This window comes from Vanellus vanellus (genome assembly GCF_965231255.1).
Source record: "Vanellus vanellus genome assembly, chromosome: 2".
Taxonomy (NCBI): Eukaryota; Metazoa; Chordata; class Aves; order Charadriiformes; family Charadriidae; genus Vanellus; species Vanellus vanellus.
The window spans coordinates 130056330-130074236 of NC_138906.1; the positions used below are offsets into that span (position 1 = coordinate 130056330).

The window sequence follows — 17907 nt, forward strand, 5'->3', positions numbered from 1 at the left end:
AAACTTAGAATTAATTACTCAGACCAAGCTTCTGCTAGAAGGAAACGTGGAATAATAGAACTGAAATGCCAAAGATCAGTTTGTTATTGCTCTGTTTGCTCTAACTGCAAAAAGAGTCCCATCCCTTCACTGAAACAGAGACCAGATTAAAGAAATAAAAGAAAAATCGTTATCAAATCACATGTGCAGTGACTTTATTTCTTAAAATGGTTACAACCACTGTACACACCTTTTAGTCTTCAATTAAACTGCCATACATTGACAATTTACTAGAACAAGCGGTTGGCAACAACATATCAAAGACAGCAGTGTAAACCATAGATATATGAGATGATAATAGTCACAAGAGTTTTTAATGTGCCTCTGGAACATCCACTGAATTCATAAGCGATACACTGAAGCGATGATGTTCAACTGGACATGGTCAGCCCTAACAGTTGGATTAACAAAATACTGCCTTTATCTACAACAACATTTTATAACCGCACAGGGCAGAAAGGACATCCTGCCAGATCCTATCGGCACACCCGGGATTTACCCGCTAGTATTTGTACAAAATAGCTGCATTCAGACTAACCACCTTCTGCAGCAGCACGTCGTTGATACAAAGCCCGGCCTCCATGATAGAGCGCGAAGCCTTTAAGGCAGTGGATGGTCCCAGCAAGGCAATACAGCAGGCAGAAAAAGAAGCAGAAGCTTACAGGAACATTAAACAAATAAGACTACTAAACCCCTTTACCGCTGGGATTTCTTCCATTCCCTCCTCCCCTGGCAGTACCACCTATTACAGAAAACTAGGATGTCAACTCCTGGTAACAGGACACAGCTCCCGTCCCTTCCCTGGGCTCATGAAGACTCACAGACATTTGGATTTGTCACAGAGAACTTGCTTAAAGCAGAAAGTAAAAAAACACAAACAGACAGACAGACATTGACTATTATACTGCAGCATTAATGAAGAAATACTTTGGTTTATTATTTTTCTCTGTTAATACACATACCTTGACTGCCACTGAATCTTTGCGATGACCCGTTACAATCACTGTTCATTCAAGTGGGACTTTTTCTGCCCAGGAAGTGAAAATATCACTGAAATCTAGTCCTCGAGGATTACACCTCACAGAGGATTAGAATTATTTGTTTTCTTTAGCTGTGACAGGAATAAATACATACGATGCCTTGTATATAACTATATGATGCCTGTATTTAACTGTAAGATCTTATACAGACTCTGTGCTTGCAAATAAGGTAACTACAGGCAGGGAAGAATCCACCTCCTAACATCATGATGAGTACATACTGCCTTACAAATGGGAGACTACGTTGACTTTCTCTGTCATTTCTCTCTGTAAATAAATCTAAAGAAAAAAATATTTAAATTGCAATGGTTCTCCATGTAAAAACATTTCCATTCACTTCTTCCATTGGCACTTCCATTGTTGAAAAGCTTCTTCAAGATGAAATACCAGTTGGCAAACAGGGATACCTAAAATAATATACCACTTATTCACTACATAATTTCTGTAGTTTGCTATATATATCCTCCCCATGTATACAGCTAATTCAATAACTGTACCTGACAAAAAGATACGCTCTCAGCTCCTTGACGGGTAGGCATAGAGTAGACTCACTTCAGTGTTGCAGGAGCTGTTCATGATAGACCTTGTCATATTCAAGGCACTTAAGAGTTTAAATGGCCGATATGTCACTACACAACTTAATAAACAGTGCTACTCTGGCAGACACCCACCCCTTGGGTAGATTATATCTATTTGCCAATTGCAATCAGAAAAGATAAGGTGTAAGACTTCAAAGGAACAATGAAAAAAATCTGAAGGACGGCATGGATTTTTATAAATAAAGTTCCAAAACTTTTACGATTCCTTTAGTATTTACTCTGAGCTACAGAAACTAAAATGCAACATTAATAAAAACATTCATAAACCACAAATTTTGGTTTAAACAGTTCTTGATTCCTTCTTTACAAACTATGTCTTTATTTTAGAGAATTCCAAAATAGTTTATAATTTGTACTGCTTGATCACTTTGCAGAGATACAAAACACAACTTCTGACTATGCAACTACCAGGAGATTTAAAAAACTTTTTTTACTATGACCCCCCCCCCAATAAAGAGTACCTTATTTCCAGTTTTGCATGATTCTCCTAAAGATCTCCAAAAGTATTTTTATAATTTCTTAAGCATGAAACTTATAAATCTTTTCAGCTTTCATGATGATTAACTGAGAACAGTTACCTTCTTATATATTGTATATAGTCTCAGTGTTATTTTTGATGCAGACGATGCATTAAAGCCTAATTAGCATAGCTGTCTAAAACTGACTGTTGATCAGAGAGGGCTTATCAGTTTAACAGTCAAAAAGGAAATTAAAGTGCACACCTCCAGAAACTGGTTACACTAACTTATGGTGCAATCACCATGTGTTACATGGCATTACAAGATTTAATTATGTAGTAAAATACAAAATCTGAAAAGCATTCTGTTTATGGGAACGCAAAGCTCTTATCTGTATTTCGCTTCAGCAAACGTAGCGCATTCTGGTCACGATACTTAGGGACCACGATGTGGTCACTGCAGTACAAAACTACTGAGCATTAAACAAATAAGATGACTGTTCAGTGTCTTTTGGACAACAAAGATGAAGCTGTGGAGACCCAGTAACCTCAATGTCTCCTTGCTTAGTGTTTGTCTCTCACAACCCTCGGTGATGATGCCACTGCTCTTGACAAGCCCGGAGCATCCTAGCACACCTATCCGCACCCAGCTCGTCCTGCAGGCGAGTAGGTAACAGCCAGCCCTAAACATTATCAGTGCAACCTCAGGTCTCTCTTTCCTGTTAGTGTTCTTAGAAGTTAACAGCGGAGGGCCCTGCACCCTCCATCTCCCATTAAACAGCACAAACCCCAAAGCCCAGTCAAACGCTTAAACGTCCGAGCAGTTTTCTTTCTTGAAAACAGGGCTTTTTACCATGTAGTAAGTTCTGTATGGCACATACAGAGCACACTGTAAACAGTACTGCAATAAGACTTAATTCAGCATTATGTCATACATTTTGAGACAAGGAAAACACCATCAGGTCAATTAAAGGATCATTCCAGCACTCTGTAGGATGCTGGCAGCAGAAGTTAATACAAGTTAATAACCTGAAGCTCTTCGTCTGCTCTGCATTCTGGCAGGAAACCAAGTCAGACCTTGTCCTTCCCATAGCACAAGAAAACCTTCATCTAAACCTTCATTTTTATTTTTTTTATTTTTTTTCTTTCCTGCTGAATGACCACCCAAGGGCAGCCGAGAAGGGGCCCCTGGAAGGAGGTGCCCCAGATTCTTGCTGGGTAGAAAATGGCTATCCCAACACAAGCTTTTGTAACGACAGGAGAAACAGCAGTTCACTACATAATCCTAAGAACTGTCAAGCACTTTTAGTTCTGAGCCTACAGATGTCACATTTGCTCAACATCTTCCAAAATCACATTATCAAACTGAAGGTTGCCTGCTAACTAAGAGAACTACTTTGCTTTAGAAGAACACAGCTTCACTAAGCAGCTGATTATGCAAGTTTCTGTTTGCATTTCCAGGAAGACAAGAGAAGGCCACAGTTGGCAAAAATGAAATCCGTTCACATATAGTGTTTTCCTTCAAATGATAGCTAGAGATGCACTTACATATATATTGACTTTTAAAAAATAGTGGTTGATTAAAGAAGATTTGTTCATAATTATGCTAGAAAAATACAGTTACTCAGGTAGAAAAAATACAAAACAGACATAACCCATTCACATTATCTACAGTTGGTAACACAGGGACACGTTCTATGCCAAAGGCAGCTAACATTACAACTGCGTACTGATTTTCAAAGTTGGTTGTGTGCATATGTTTATAAATATCCTACGTGTTGCTTCCCAGATAAAAACCTGGGAAGTATTTCCCAGACATAGAATCACAAATCTTGTGCCTGAACACGGCCGGGCAGGTGACTGACTGACTGGTTTTGAACGCATAATACAGGCATGGCAAAAACATCTGCACATTCTTCAGTTTGAAAATCCAGACCTATTGCCCTTTGGCTGACAAGATGAGTATTCTCAAACTTGCAGCCAGAAAAACAATACATATCAGTGCTGTGTCAGTATGAAACAAAATATGGCTTTTTTTTTTTTTCTCCTTCTTTTTTTCCTTTTTTAAATCAAGTCCTCTGTGATTGTAGAGTGTCATCTTTATCTCTTCTAACCCTTAAAATACTAGTATTCTTTGTATGCCGGATAAATTAATCCTATTGGCATACTCCAAAGGGGTTAAAGCTCCTCTGCTCCGCACATCAGAAGGAACCCCTTAAATAGCAGGAAGGGTGCGTCTCTGTTGTGCTGTTAACTCAGGGTGCCACACATCCACAATGAATATCAGGCGATAGTTTTCAGCATCCTGCCATACTTCATGTTCGAAAGAGTCATCAAAAATAAGAACTTTCCCTTCTTCCCAGGTTCTGCAACAAAAAAAAAGAACATGCTTTAGTGTAGTATTTGAAGTGCCACGGAGTAGGTAAGCTATATATCAGCTCTGATGATGCTCTTTGACACACAGGAATGATTTAAATAGTATGTATTTCAGAGTCAGGATTTTACTACCTAACATAAAGAGATTGGAATATCAGAGTTTTACTTGAAATAAACTACAGAAGGATCAGTCTAATGGATCTTCATGTTATCAAGGGATTGTTTCCTTCACTCTGCATAGTTATGCCCACATACACATTCAGACATTTATACTTTGTTATTTATATACTTTTAATGAGTTGAATCCAATAAGCAGGGAACAGGTATAATACTGGTTTAGTAATCCACTTTTCTCCTGTTCTAATCAGATACATACATACTAATACTAATCAGATACATACATAATGAGGGATGGAAACTGAGGGAACGACCAGTAATATGGTCATATGGTTTGAAAACAAATTACATTAAATCAATCTGCTCTTTCTAAAAATCAGAACAACAGAATTATGCTTAAAATTTCAAGGATTTGAACAGTCTTGTCCCATAAATCCATTCAAGGCACAGAGTCTAAAGATTTTTCTTCAGAGGAAGGTTGTGATGCTACAGTGTACACTGGGTTAACTCTACAAATAAAGCTGAACTAGAAGGATAAGCCCACATAACTTAAAGCCTCTTCACTTGCCAAGTACTGCTTAGGCAGAGCAGACCACTGAACGGATCACAGTACCCTGGGTGAGCGTTCATTACGGCATGGAAGAACCAAGTTTTTTAACAGTGGTACTTTTCCAAGATCTGTACCTGTGGTACTTTTCCAAGATCTGTACCTTTGCTAAGCACAAAAAGGGATGCACGCAATTTATTCCAAGTGGCTTGGTTTTGAGCACCTCCATCATTTGAAAAATTAACAAAATTACCAGATTGAAAAGCAATGGCAAAAGGCAATGTAGAAGGGAGATATTCATTGCTGGAAGAATCAGTGTGTCTGTCAGTTTTATGAAGGACAGAATCTCAGAATAATTTAGGTCAGAAGAGACTTCGGAAGGGCACCTGGTCCAAGCCTCTGCTCAAACAAGACTCACTGCAAAGTTAGATCCACCTTTGAGGTTAGATGAGATATCTCAGGTTCTTGACTAGCAGATTTTTGAATATTTGCAACCACGGACATCCCACCATCTTTTCCTGTGTTTCACCAACCTCATTGTGAAAATTTCTTTCCATCTAGAGGGAATTTCCTTCACTGTCACTTGTGTCCATTACTTCTCATTCTATAACTGCACACCTCTGAAAAGTCTGGCACTGTCTTCTGCAGTCACCCATTAGTAGTTGAAGACGATAACTAGGCTCCCCTTTAGCCTTCTCTTTTTCAGACTCCAAACTAACTCTCTGAGCTTCTTCTTATGTGTCACATGCTCCAGTCTCCTAATCATCTTTTTCATCCTCCACTGGAGTCCCTCTAGTTATTAATGACTTTTTTTTTGTATTGAAGAGCCCCAAACTGGACACAGTACTCCAGACACAGCGTCTTGACTGCCAAAGAGAGGAGGAAAAAAATGCTCCCTTCAGACTGTTTTCTAACTTACTAACTAACTTACTAACTTAGTCCACTTACTAACACAGTCCAGTATGCGCTTAGCCTTCATCAAGATGAGCACATTATGACTTACATTCAACTCATCCCCTAGGACCCTGAAGTTCTTTTCTTCAAAGCTGGTTTCTATCTAGCCATCACCCAGTTTGTACTGTTGCAAGGTGTTGATCTGTTTTTTATCAGCTGCAGGGCTTTGCATTTGCTTTGTTGAAGCTGAAGGAGTTTGAGCTGGCACGCTTCTCCAGCCTGCTGAGATCTGGATTCATAATTTTGAATAGACGTTGAACTCCTGGTTAAATGCAGTCCTGATACTGTGAAAAATCAGCAACTGATAAGTGATCGCTAGTGATAATGTCACAACAGTTCAAAAAGTCACTGTGCTGGTCACTTGTCACTGCCCCTCAGAGCTCAATCTCACCTACTGCATTTACACACAGCAGCTGATTATGTCTTACATGGTTTGTCTATTGTAAAGTCAGACCGTGGCATGAGCAAAGCAAATTTATTTTGCATTTCAGCAGCACAAAAGCATGGACCTGATCATAGCCCTTCAGGTGAGACTGGGTGAATAAAAATGAGTCGAGGCAATATTGGTCAAAGAAGTGTTACTTCCTAAAGCCTCTCTACAATGTCCACATAATCAATTTATTTAACATGATCCCTTAGGAACTGAAGCAGTCCATGAGGATGGATGTCCTTAAAGGGAATTAGGAACTGTAAACAGTAGTAATGGTAAAGAAACAAAGATCTTGCCATCAAAGATGGAAATGCATTGTTTGGATCATTCAACGGTGCTAATTGACAGAGAAAATAATTTTATTTTTTCAAAAATAGGGTTAAAATGAGATTTAGATTCCCAAGTCATCTCAGTATTTTAATTTTTAATTCAACAAAAGCAAAAATTAACCATCAAAATTTATGAGGTTGTGCTGTAATGTTCTGAAGAGAAATGGAAATTGGATCATTTCAACTGAAATGATCATCTAAACATGTTTTAAGCAACAGTAGATAAACCAGGAAGCATAACATAGTAAAAAATTCATACTGGCTTGCACACAGACATCAGCCTCGAAGGCCCAAATAATGAGCCTTTTGCAGGTTTCAGCAATGATCATGTGGGTTTTTTCTGCTACCACATCAGTTATCTGATAACAAAAATGTTTTGTGTCATACAAACACTGACACTCTGCTACTACACTAAAGTTACATTGGTCTTATTCAAGTCAATGGGAGTCAAACACTTGCAATGCTATAATCACAGAATCACAGAATTTTCAGAGTTGGAAGGGACCTCTAGAGATCGTCTAGTCCAACTCCCCTGCTAAAGCAGGATTGCCCACAGCACATTACTCAGGACTGCGTCCAGGCGGGTCCTGAAAATCTCCGGAGAAGGGGACTCCACAACCTCCCTGGGCAGCCTGTGCCAGTGCTCTGTCACACTCGCCGTAAAGAAGTGTTTCCGTGTATTTGAATGGAACTTCCTGTGTTCTAACATAATGTGGTAAAAAAAATCAAGCCGACTGGGGATTATTTGGGGGTGTGGGGGGTGTATTTTGTTGGTTTTAAGAGGTTTAGGGGACTTATTTTTGTTTGGTATGTATTTTGTTTTGGAGGGTTTTTTTGTTGTTTGGGGAGGGGGGTTATTAGGTTTTGGGGGGTTGATTTTTTTTTTCTTCCAATTAAACCAAGCCTGAAAAATCCTGCCCTAAATAGCCTGAAAGTGCAGCTCAGTTAAGGACAATAAAAACTCCAAGCACGCAGATGAAGTAGCTTCAGAGGTTAAAACCCAGGATCTACCATTTGCATCATAATGGGATGGACTGTTTTGCACAACAAAGGAAAAGTCATAAGTTGACAGAACTATTAGCCCCTTTTGAATAGATTACAAACCCCACCATTAGCATGCAAATAAATATTTTCTAGAAGCCTTCATGGTGTGAGAAACACTTCACTGTGGGACCATAGGGACCATGTTATTCTGCTCTGGTGCTGAGCCACTTTGGGGTAGTTTCTATCTCACCTGCCCAGCTCTAGCATCACCTGTTACAGGTGAGATGTTGGACTGGTTTCTACATATGGCTGTAATTCTGCACCTTCGTTTCAAAACACGACTACCTTGTCTGACAGAGGTGTTCGATTTTGATAACTAGATATTATTTACCTACCATTTTTGTACATTGTACCCTACACTTTACAGAGCTGGGACTTCAAAATAGCCCAACGACCTAAAATTACCACAGCTGTACAGAATACCAGTGAGGTGTACCAGCTCCCAGAAGCTGCAAAAAGACTCTTCTGTAAGTGAAGGAGTAAAACACAGTACTAGATGCACCCAAGTTGCCTGTCCATCAAAGGATGAGTTGCATTGTAACGTTGCCCCTCTTAACACCCACACTGGGTGGCACAGAGGTAACTGGGCACAAAATTCTCATTTCTGTTCTCTATCTGATAGTGGTGCTGGAGTGTCCCACTCCAGCAGTGGGACAGGAGACCAGAAAAGACCTGACCCTCTATGAAGGTACAGGAACCTCCATATCTGAGGGCCAACTCACCTATTTGAAACCACTAGTTTACCGCTGCTCTGAACCACCAGGAGGGAAGAAACTGAAAATGCCCAAGGTAGGGTTTCCTCCCAGCATCATTCCCCTCCACAGTAGTTCACCCACCTCCCCTTTCAAGAGGGAAGGGATGGAAAAAAAACCAAACCCTTTCATTGCCATCAGCAGACATACTTTCAATGCTTTCGGGGAAAATCCTGCCTTTGATTCTGAATGTAGAGCTCTTGCCAAAAGCAACTAAAGTTAACACATTCCAGCATAGGCTGTAGTCAGCTCTTGAATGTTTTGCATTTCAAATGAGTGAATCCGATGCACAAGACCAAGCCAGGTTTAGGAGCCTGGACACTGAAGTGCCTGGTCATTCAGTCGGCACCAATCTGAATTCACAATACTGTCCTAAAGTGAAAAGACTTCATGTCTCCATATTAGTCCTCTAAGCCCGTTACCTACCTCTCTCTCCATCCAAATGTCTATCTTAAACTTATTTAGGACATTGGATTGGAAAGCTGGAAGGAAACATCCATCGCTAATTAGATGTAGGTAGTGTACATTATAACATTGAGTGTGACAGATTATTAAATAAGGTATACGTTGGCAGGAGTCTATAGCGACACCATTTTTTGTTACTAACTGTTGGATACTTCTGTCCTTAAAAATTCTAGATGTTTCTTGTTGTAGTTGCTTTCAAATGTCCTAAAAAATATCTTTGCTACATATTGTAGTCATGCAGGCAGGAGTGGCATTTCATTTCTCAGTATCAAATATATCTGTACATTAATAACATGGACAGAATTCAAAATTAACGGTTGCTGCACTCAGATGCTGCAGACAAGACACAGAATCTTCCAAAAATATACATATAGATATTAAGCATCATTAGAATTTCACAGAAATCTCAGAAAATTAAGTCTGTAAGCAAAAAGCAATATAGTTAATACTATGTTTTTCTGTCTGTATTTAATAATATCATGCAAAAACCTATCACATTTGCTCATATTTTCCAGGGGAGTATATGCCCTGATTGTAAATGTATAACTACTGCATTTCATTTTGGTTTTTTGCACTGAGCAAACAGAGACAAACCTGGTCTTCAAGTCAGCATAATTATTCCCTAAGGGGTAAGAATTCTCACTTAAAATGCACTTTAAAGAAATTTGCTACCTGTATAACTCATTGGGCCAAACATTTCATTGATGTGTTCACCTTCAAATTAACTTCAATAGGAATATTTTTAACTGAATTATAACAAATAATACTAGCTAGGAAAGAAGCTTCTGCAGAAATACAGGAGTATTCTGTTATGATGGTGAAAAAGGGAGGTATAGTTTAGTCTCAGCTTTTGTTGAATAAGCAAAGAATTTAAGCAAAAAAAAAAGAAATCAAAATAAATAGAGGTACTCTGTGGGCACGTATATCAGACTGGTGTTATAAAAGTAAACACAGAGAGACTTCATGGACTAAACTCACTGTTATTTTCATGCTATAGCAGAGAACAGCTTTGTTTCCCAAGATTCTTCCAGTATTGTTTGATAAATCATATTTGTGTGTTTATACCAAGAGTTAGAGTGTAAATTGACTGTTCAATGAAATATATTATACCTCCTGATCAGTAAAACACCTTTTTTTTTTTTAATTACATGCAGTCCCACACCTTTTTCAGCCTTGAGGAAGGTGTAAAAAAAAACCCCAAAACCCAAACCATACCTGTTCTCTTGGGCACACCGAATTCTGCAGCCTTCCTTAGGTATCACCAAACCCAAATGCATTCTTAGCCGACAATTGGTGGGCCCTGTGTGAGGCCAGACATGAGTCCCTGGGTGCATGATAGAATATTTGATCTGCAAGAAGAGAGAGGAAGGCCTTCATCACATTCAGCTTCACAACCATACTGCCAGGAGTTCAGGACTTCATTATGTCTCATCCTTGATGATGGGCCAAAAACACAATGTCACCTTTTGTTAGAGTCTTAGCAATAATTGTGATTTCTCATGTCCTAAAGGTGTTCAATACTACAAAAAACGTCTTGTGGGGGGTGTGTGTGCATGTGTAAAGTTTTTAATTTTGTCTACAATAATTACTATTCCTATTTCAACCTGAAAATAATTATCTCCTATCTACAATCTGAGAAATACCTTCTTTCCTATGGAAAGACTTATAGACACTCATTTAAAGGGATAGACCACAGGAGTCAAGGCCTGTGTTAGCCAGACTGACTGGCCCCTCTCAGATGACAATTGGGTTGTGAAGGTCACTGTCAGCCTTGGCTGGAGCAACCATGGGATGGTGGAGTTCAGGATCATGTGAGGAGGGAGAAAGGCAAAAAGCAGGATTACTACCCACAGCTTCAGGAGAGCAGACTTTGGCTTATTCAGGGATCTGCTGGGGAAAAAATCCTATGGATCTACTGGGGAAAAAAATCCCATGAGATACAGTGCTGGAGAGAAGAGGGGTCTAGGACAGCTGGTTGATTTTCAAGGATCACCTCGTCCAAGTTCAAGTATGGTTCATCCCCATGTGGAGGTAGCATGGAGACCCAGACAAAATTGAAACACAAAAAGGAAGCATGCAAGAGATGGAAGCAGGGTCAGGTCACTGTAGAGACACATTCTAAGCACGCAGGGATGAAGTTAGGAAAATCAAATCTCTCCTGGTGTTGAATCTGGAGATGGAAGTGAAAGGCAACAAGAAATATTTCTACAAATACATCAGCAGTAAAAGGAAGTCTAGGGAAAATGTGGCAGGAGATCTGATGACATGGAAAAGGCTGAGGCACTACACGTCTTCTTTGCCTCAATCTTTACTGGTATGACTTACCTTCAGGAATTCCAGGCACCTGAGACCAGTGGAAAAGACTGGACCAGAGATGACTTACTCTCAGTGGAGAAGGATTAGGTTAGGGAACAACAAACTGGTCCATGGGTCCTGATGGGATCCACTCATGAGTGCTAAGGGAGCTGGACGATGTTGTGGATCCACACTCAATAATCTTTGAAAGGCCTTGGAAACCAGCAGAAGCCCCTGAGGACTTGTAAAAAGCAAATGTTATTCCTGTCTTCAAGTAGGGCAAGGAGGAGGATCTGAGGATGAAAGATATATATATATAGGCTATGGGCCAGTCAGCCTCACCTCAATCCCTGGGAAGGTGATGGAGCAAATAATCCCAGACACCATTTCCAAACACATGAAGGAAAAGAAAGTGACTGGGAGCAGTCAGCATGGATTTATGAAGGGGAGATTGTATTTCACCAGCTTTCTGCGGTGAAATGTCTAGCTTGGTGGATGAGGAGAGATTAGTGGATATTGTTTATCTCAACTTTAGTAAAACTTTCAACACTGTCTGCCATGAACATCCTCATTGACAAAGTGATGAAACAGAAACTAGGTAAGTTGACGGTGAACTGGATTGAAAACTGGCAGTTCAGCCAGGCTTAAAGAACGGTGATCAGAGGCACGAAGTCCAGCTGGAGGCCACTCATCAGAGGTGTACCCCAGGGCTCAGTACTGGGTCCAGCACTGTTTAATAGCTTCACAAATGACTCCGATGATGGGACAGAGTGCATCCCCCTCAGCAAGCTTGCAGATGGTAGAAAATTGTAGAGGAACGGCTGATATGCTACTTTTTTTTTTTTTGCTGCTGTTCATAAGGACTTCAGCAGGCTGGAGAAAGAAGTAAACAAGAATCTTAAGATGTTCAACAAAGAGAAGTGCAAAATTCTGCACTAGGAAGGAATAACCCCAAGGACCAATACAAACTGGTGGACAGCTGTCTGGAAAGCAACCTCCCAGAAAAAGACTATGGGGACCTCACGGACGACAATTTGAACATGGTCAGCAATGTGCCCTTGCAGCAAAGAAGACCAACACGCTCCAGGGCTGCATTAGGCAGAGCTTTGGCAGCAGGTTAAGGGACATGACCCTTCCCCTCTACTCATAGTTGGTGAGATGTCCCAAGTGCTGGGTCCAGTTCTGTGCTACCTACTATGAAAGAGATGTGGATGTATGGGAGGAAGTCTAACGAAGGGCTATAAAAGTGATTGGAGCATCTGCCATAGCAGGGGAAGCTAAGAGAGCTGGGACTGCTCAGCCTGGAGAAGAGAAGGCTCAGGGGGATCTTATCAATGTATATAAATACCTGATGGGAGGAGTGAAGAAGACGAAGGCAGGTTCTTCTCGACGGTATCCAGTGAAAGGCAAAGAGGCAATGGACACAGTTTGAAATACAGGATATTCCATTTAAACGTAAGAAAAAAATTTTTTGCTGTACACTGGAACAGGTTGCCCAGAAAGGCTATTGAGTCTCTATGCTCAGAGACATTCAAAACCTGACTGGACACAGTCCTGAGCAACCTGCTCTAGTTCATCATGCTTTGAGCAAGAGGTTGGACTACGTAAACTCCAGAGGTCCCTTCCCACCTCAACCCTTCTGTGATTCTACAGCAATGCAATGAACAGGAAGTGTGAGTAATGCATGAGTGGTGAGAAGTGTCTTTTCAACTGAGGAATCTGCACATCAGGCTGGGATAGGGTAAATCTGATAAATCTTAAGGTTTGAGGTATTGCTTGGTCTCCAACAGTAACAAAATCAGCAGAAGACAGTGTGTGTCCAATACCTTAGCCGTTCCCACCATCTGAGGTTTCAGCTTACCAGCAGTTTCTTATGACAGCAAGTGATAAGCTCCAGTGGTCGTGGTGAACACAAGAAGCTCCAACCCGCCACCTCTGCTACACTGAGATGCCTTAACGTGATTGCCTTGTCAGACCCTCATGCAATGCAAATAACTGGCTATGCAGGATAGTTCATAGTATCCCAGAGAAAGAATTTTCAAAATGTTAATATACCAGCACTGCGGAATGATTACTGTTGCATATGTTATCTGTCCACACAGATCAATCTAGATATGGCTGTGAATTATATGCATGCGCTGTAAGTACTATATATAAATAGCCTTGAACTACCAAGGAGTTATACTATAGTTGTAATGTAAAACTCAGAAGACTTAAGAAATACCCAGAATTAAAACTAACTGTGCTACTTTTTGTTTACTGCTATTTTTAAGAAGAATTATATAACTTTTAATAACATGATCAGTTGCTATTGTTCTACACAGTCTCTCAGCAGCACTGGGCAGGTAGTTGATTATTTTGCATTTCTTTTATCTTTGTAAATACACGAGGTGCCCAAAGCATCCAAACAATCTATCTACCACAGAATTCCTGATTTCCTGATTGTGTTTGTTCCCACTGCTTCCACGTGCTTCAATACATGAATAGAGATTAAGTGATGTTTTAAATTTAATTTACAAGTAAAATCTGAGGCATGGCTAGCGTAAGACCAAAATTGTCCTAGGCATCTCCTAATATTGGATGTAAAACTTAAGACTTCTAAAGCACCATTTTGCAGATTATTTTACATTTTATATATTCAAAAAACATGACTACAGCTATAGCTGTGAATACACAATGTTTCCGCAAATCGCATCATGGCGATAACATGTGGGGTGCCAAAAAATGATGAACAAAATAGTGGCTCTCAAAGAGAATTTGCTCTCTGGGATACATCCATTTTGGCTATGGATGCCACAGAAAGCAGTTCTCTTGCTGTTCGCTGCACTGAGTGTGATGACCTCTCTCATCAGTTATATTCACTACAAACAGCCTTTGCAACAAATCAATGAAACAATAGCCTTGTTCGTTCCCACAGCAGTAGCCATCTAGTGTGCTTCTGTGCATCAAAAGCAAGAGTCTAGTGAAAAAGCTGAATGCCTGTTCTCAAGGCTCTTAATTAGGATTATGCTAGCACTGTGTTTTCCAACTTTTGTATCCTTACTTTTGCAACATGAAGGTTTTTCTCCTGTAGACCTTATAGATAAAATATAATAACTTGAAAAAAAAAAAAAAAAAGAAGAATGAGAAATGCTGTCCTACAGAACCACATGATATCTATGTTGGGCCATTCATTCAGTTGCATATGTATTCATCCATACCATATAAGTCTATTGCACAATTTAATGAGGTTAATTTGTAGCCAAGTTGCCAGTCTAGACCAGGCACTTGAAACAAACTTTGTAGGCACCCAAGGCCACAGCTCAGGGATGTAAAATTTCCTTCCTTTATGTTTAGGAAAGAAGCGTGTGACAGCAGTCGTATTGTTTGGCTTCCATGAGGTGATTCTCCTTCTGCCTAATGCAGCCAGGCTGGGGTAGATGGGTGAAGTTTATCGCAGTAAGAATCTGGCTCACTGAATTAGTCTTGCAAAGTTAGGTTCAGACCCCCGGGAGGCGGGGGGGGGTGGCAGGGAATCAGGTTAGAAAGGACCTAATCCAACCTCCTGTTCAAAGCAGGGTTAGCTATGAGTCAGACCAGGTCACTTAGGGCTGAGGTTTACTAAGTCATTACTTATTGGTTGACCCATGGCAAATAACTACTTACCTACCACGAGCTTCCAGGAAACACAAGGTAAAATGGCTCAAAACTAGAGTCCATAGAAAGGCGTCAGCTAACATACTTCACCTTGTATTAGCTGAGGGCCAAGATTTGGCATATTTTTACTGTTAACTTCATTGTGTGCTTCAGGCATCATAAAACATACCAAGGTCATGCATCCCTCTCTCTATACACATTCCTCAAAATCACCTGCTCCCAGCATTAGGAATTTGCAAAAATGAAGAAATTTGCCAGGTACCTGCCCTCTTCTGCAGCCAGTAGCTTCTGGGAATCTTTCCAGTAAAGCACATGTTTTCGGAACACTTTTACAAGCATTCTCATTTTTCCTTCCTAGTGAAAATAATGGATAGAACATTGGTAAGAGTAATGAACAAACACTTCCTTTTCTGCTTTGCAGAAGAGTAACAAAGCTGTCAAAGAGCTGACACTGAAAGACAGATAATATCATTATTCCCATTTTACAGATTATGAAACAGAAGTGTTAACCATTGTAATATCAGAGCGGCCTGCAACATCTTTGCCTGTAAATTATTTGTGAATAGTAGGCTTTCTACCATTTTTTAAACATGATTCTAAAAGTATAATCATTCATGAGGCTGCACAGAAAAACATGAAAAATGCCGCTAACATCATACCATTTCAACACCAGATTATATTTTGATATAAGTTGCTTTTAATATTTTATTTTACGGTACTCTTTCATATGCAGAGTGTTATAAGAATTTAAGGTCATTCCAATAGTTAGGCCTGCCAGTTGCCAGCTCAGGGACAGTGCAGCAGGCTTTATTAAAGCTCATATTCTTTTGCTCATACCATTTCTGAATGATCGATTTCACCTAGCTGACAACACAATATTAAGGAAGCGCCTTCTCCCATGTTCCTGTCTTCCCTCAGGCTGATCCGTACTATGCATTACCATGCAAAATGTTGGCAGCCTTGCCAGAAGAGGAGTATTACCCTCAAGGGATTCTTAGAAGTGCCTGTCACTGTCACAAGGGTCCCAGACACTATTTTACTAGCTCCCTTCTTCTGCAGATTCAGTGATTACAAAAACGGTTCTGGAAAAAAATGTGTTACTGCTCCTCATTACACTGTATTAATCTGAGAAAGTGAAACTGGGGAAAGAGAAGAAGTACAGAATGCTTTACCTTGTTGCCATAAGGTAAACTGACTCCAGTCTCCTTTTTCTCGAAGATTCTCGTCTTCAGGCAGGAAGAGGCTTCTTTTTTTATCCATCACAGCAAGCCCCTCATCACGAATGAGCTTCCAATTTTTTTCTAAGGACTGTTGAGAGAGCCATGTTACCACGCTGAGAACTTACTGTGTTTGGTTTCAGCACTGTTTCTGGTTTTCCCTGCCATTAGTAACTTTTTTTTTTTTATTATTTAAAAGCACTAAAAAAGTGTTCATCATCATTATACAGTTTCTTTCTATTCAATTCCCTTCTTACATGTTAAGGCAGGAAAAACAACTTTCACAGCATTCCTCAGATTCAGTTACATTGATATCATAAAATTTCAACAATCCTCAGCCTCTTTGCAGACTAGGCCTTGCTCTGACTTGCTGTTTGCTTAGCCTAAGGGCTCCTTACAAGATCATTTTGTATTGCAAGATAGGAAGAGTATTGATCTTCTTAAAGACAGCACATGTTACCTGGAAGCGCTCCTGCGACTAGAAAACCACTCGCATAACCTGGAACTCCAGGTGTTGGCAGAACGTCACGGTTCAAGGAGTACAAATGTAAACAGTCCACTTAAGCTGACAGTTATGATTTAGACCTTCAAAAAGGTTTGCAAAGATTCACTTGCACATGCTGATGCTATTGAAAAAGATCAAATATGACTTGAAATGCCAGGTGTTGATTTATGGACCCAACCATTAAAAATGTGTAAGCTGCCTTGTACTTCATACATACCAAAATCACAAGACTTTAGAATTGAAAATCCTGTTCTCTGCTGCCTTAGGATATTATATTTGTAAAAATCAGATAGATCAGAAAACCTTTTGTTCTACCAATAATAAGTCATTTTAATGTTACAGCAATACAACTGAAAAACCCACAGCATAACAATGGACCTAGATAAAAGTGACTTCCATTTATTTCCCAGCTGCTTTCTTTACTCGCTAAACCTTATTTTTGGTGAATAGTTTTCATTTTTCCTTTGTGCTCTTGAACAAAGCTTTTCTGTAAGACATTTTCAATCAATTTCATACTGAAAACAGGCTAAGGTGTATTCCCACATTACCTCTTTATATGATGTGTAAAGCTGAGTAAAACTCAAAAGTCCGTGGGACTAGGTGATATAACTGGCCCTTTTTAGCCTTAAAACTCCATATTGTTATTAGCCTTCCCCATTTAAATTAAACAGTTGCATTTTTCAGTTCAGTTTTTTCAATTAAAAGACAAGCTGATCCCACAAAAAAGGTTGTACATTGATATATCATAAGAGGCTCAGCAAGCCATGGCTAGAACATGCTGTCTATAATATAGCAACTTTCTCCCACTAGAACATTTTTAGGCAGGCTAAGATCTATGAAAATTAAGATTGCACTTCCGTTATCACAGCACTCTCTTCTTCCTAGCAAATCGTTTTCTCTCTCATCCATACATTACAGGGGAAAAGCACTTCTTTTTCCTGCTGCATTCACCTTATTCTCTCCCACTGATGGGTTTCCACAACACTCGTTTAACAGTTAACACTAAGTAGAAACGTCTCCTAGAATATCTTTGGAAAACTGACTTTTCCAAAATGCAGGGAACCAAACAAGACTGAAAATTTCCACCTGATCAGAAACGAATAGA

General features: G+C 39.8%; 1 protein-coding gene across 1 annotated transcript in view; it reads right to left on the minus strand.

Moving 5' to 3' along the window:
* Positions 1-177: 177 nt before the first annotated feature.
* LOC309686522 (aspartyl/asparaginyl beta-hydroxylase-like) overlaps positions 178-17907 on the minus strand; it is a gene marked incomplete at its 5' end in the record, with an annotated part of 86108 nt that continues 68378 nt past the window's right edge. Inside the window, 4 exons of the mRNA XM_082499230.1 lie at positions 178-4501; positions 10365-10498; positions 15343-15434; positions 16253-16388. Of these exons, the coding sequence (XP_082355356.1) occupies positions 4351-4501; positions 10365-10498; positions 15343-15434; positions 16253-16388 (513 nt within the window). The 3' untranslated portion in view covers positions 178-4350. The remainder of the gene's footprint in view (positions 4502-10364; positions 10499-15342; positions 15435-16252; positions 16389-17907) is intronic.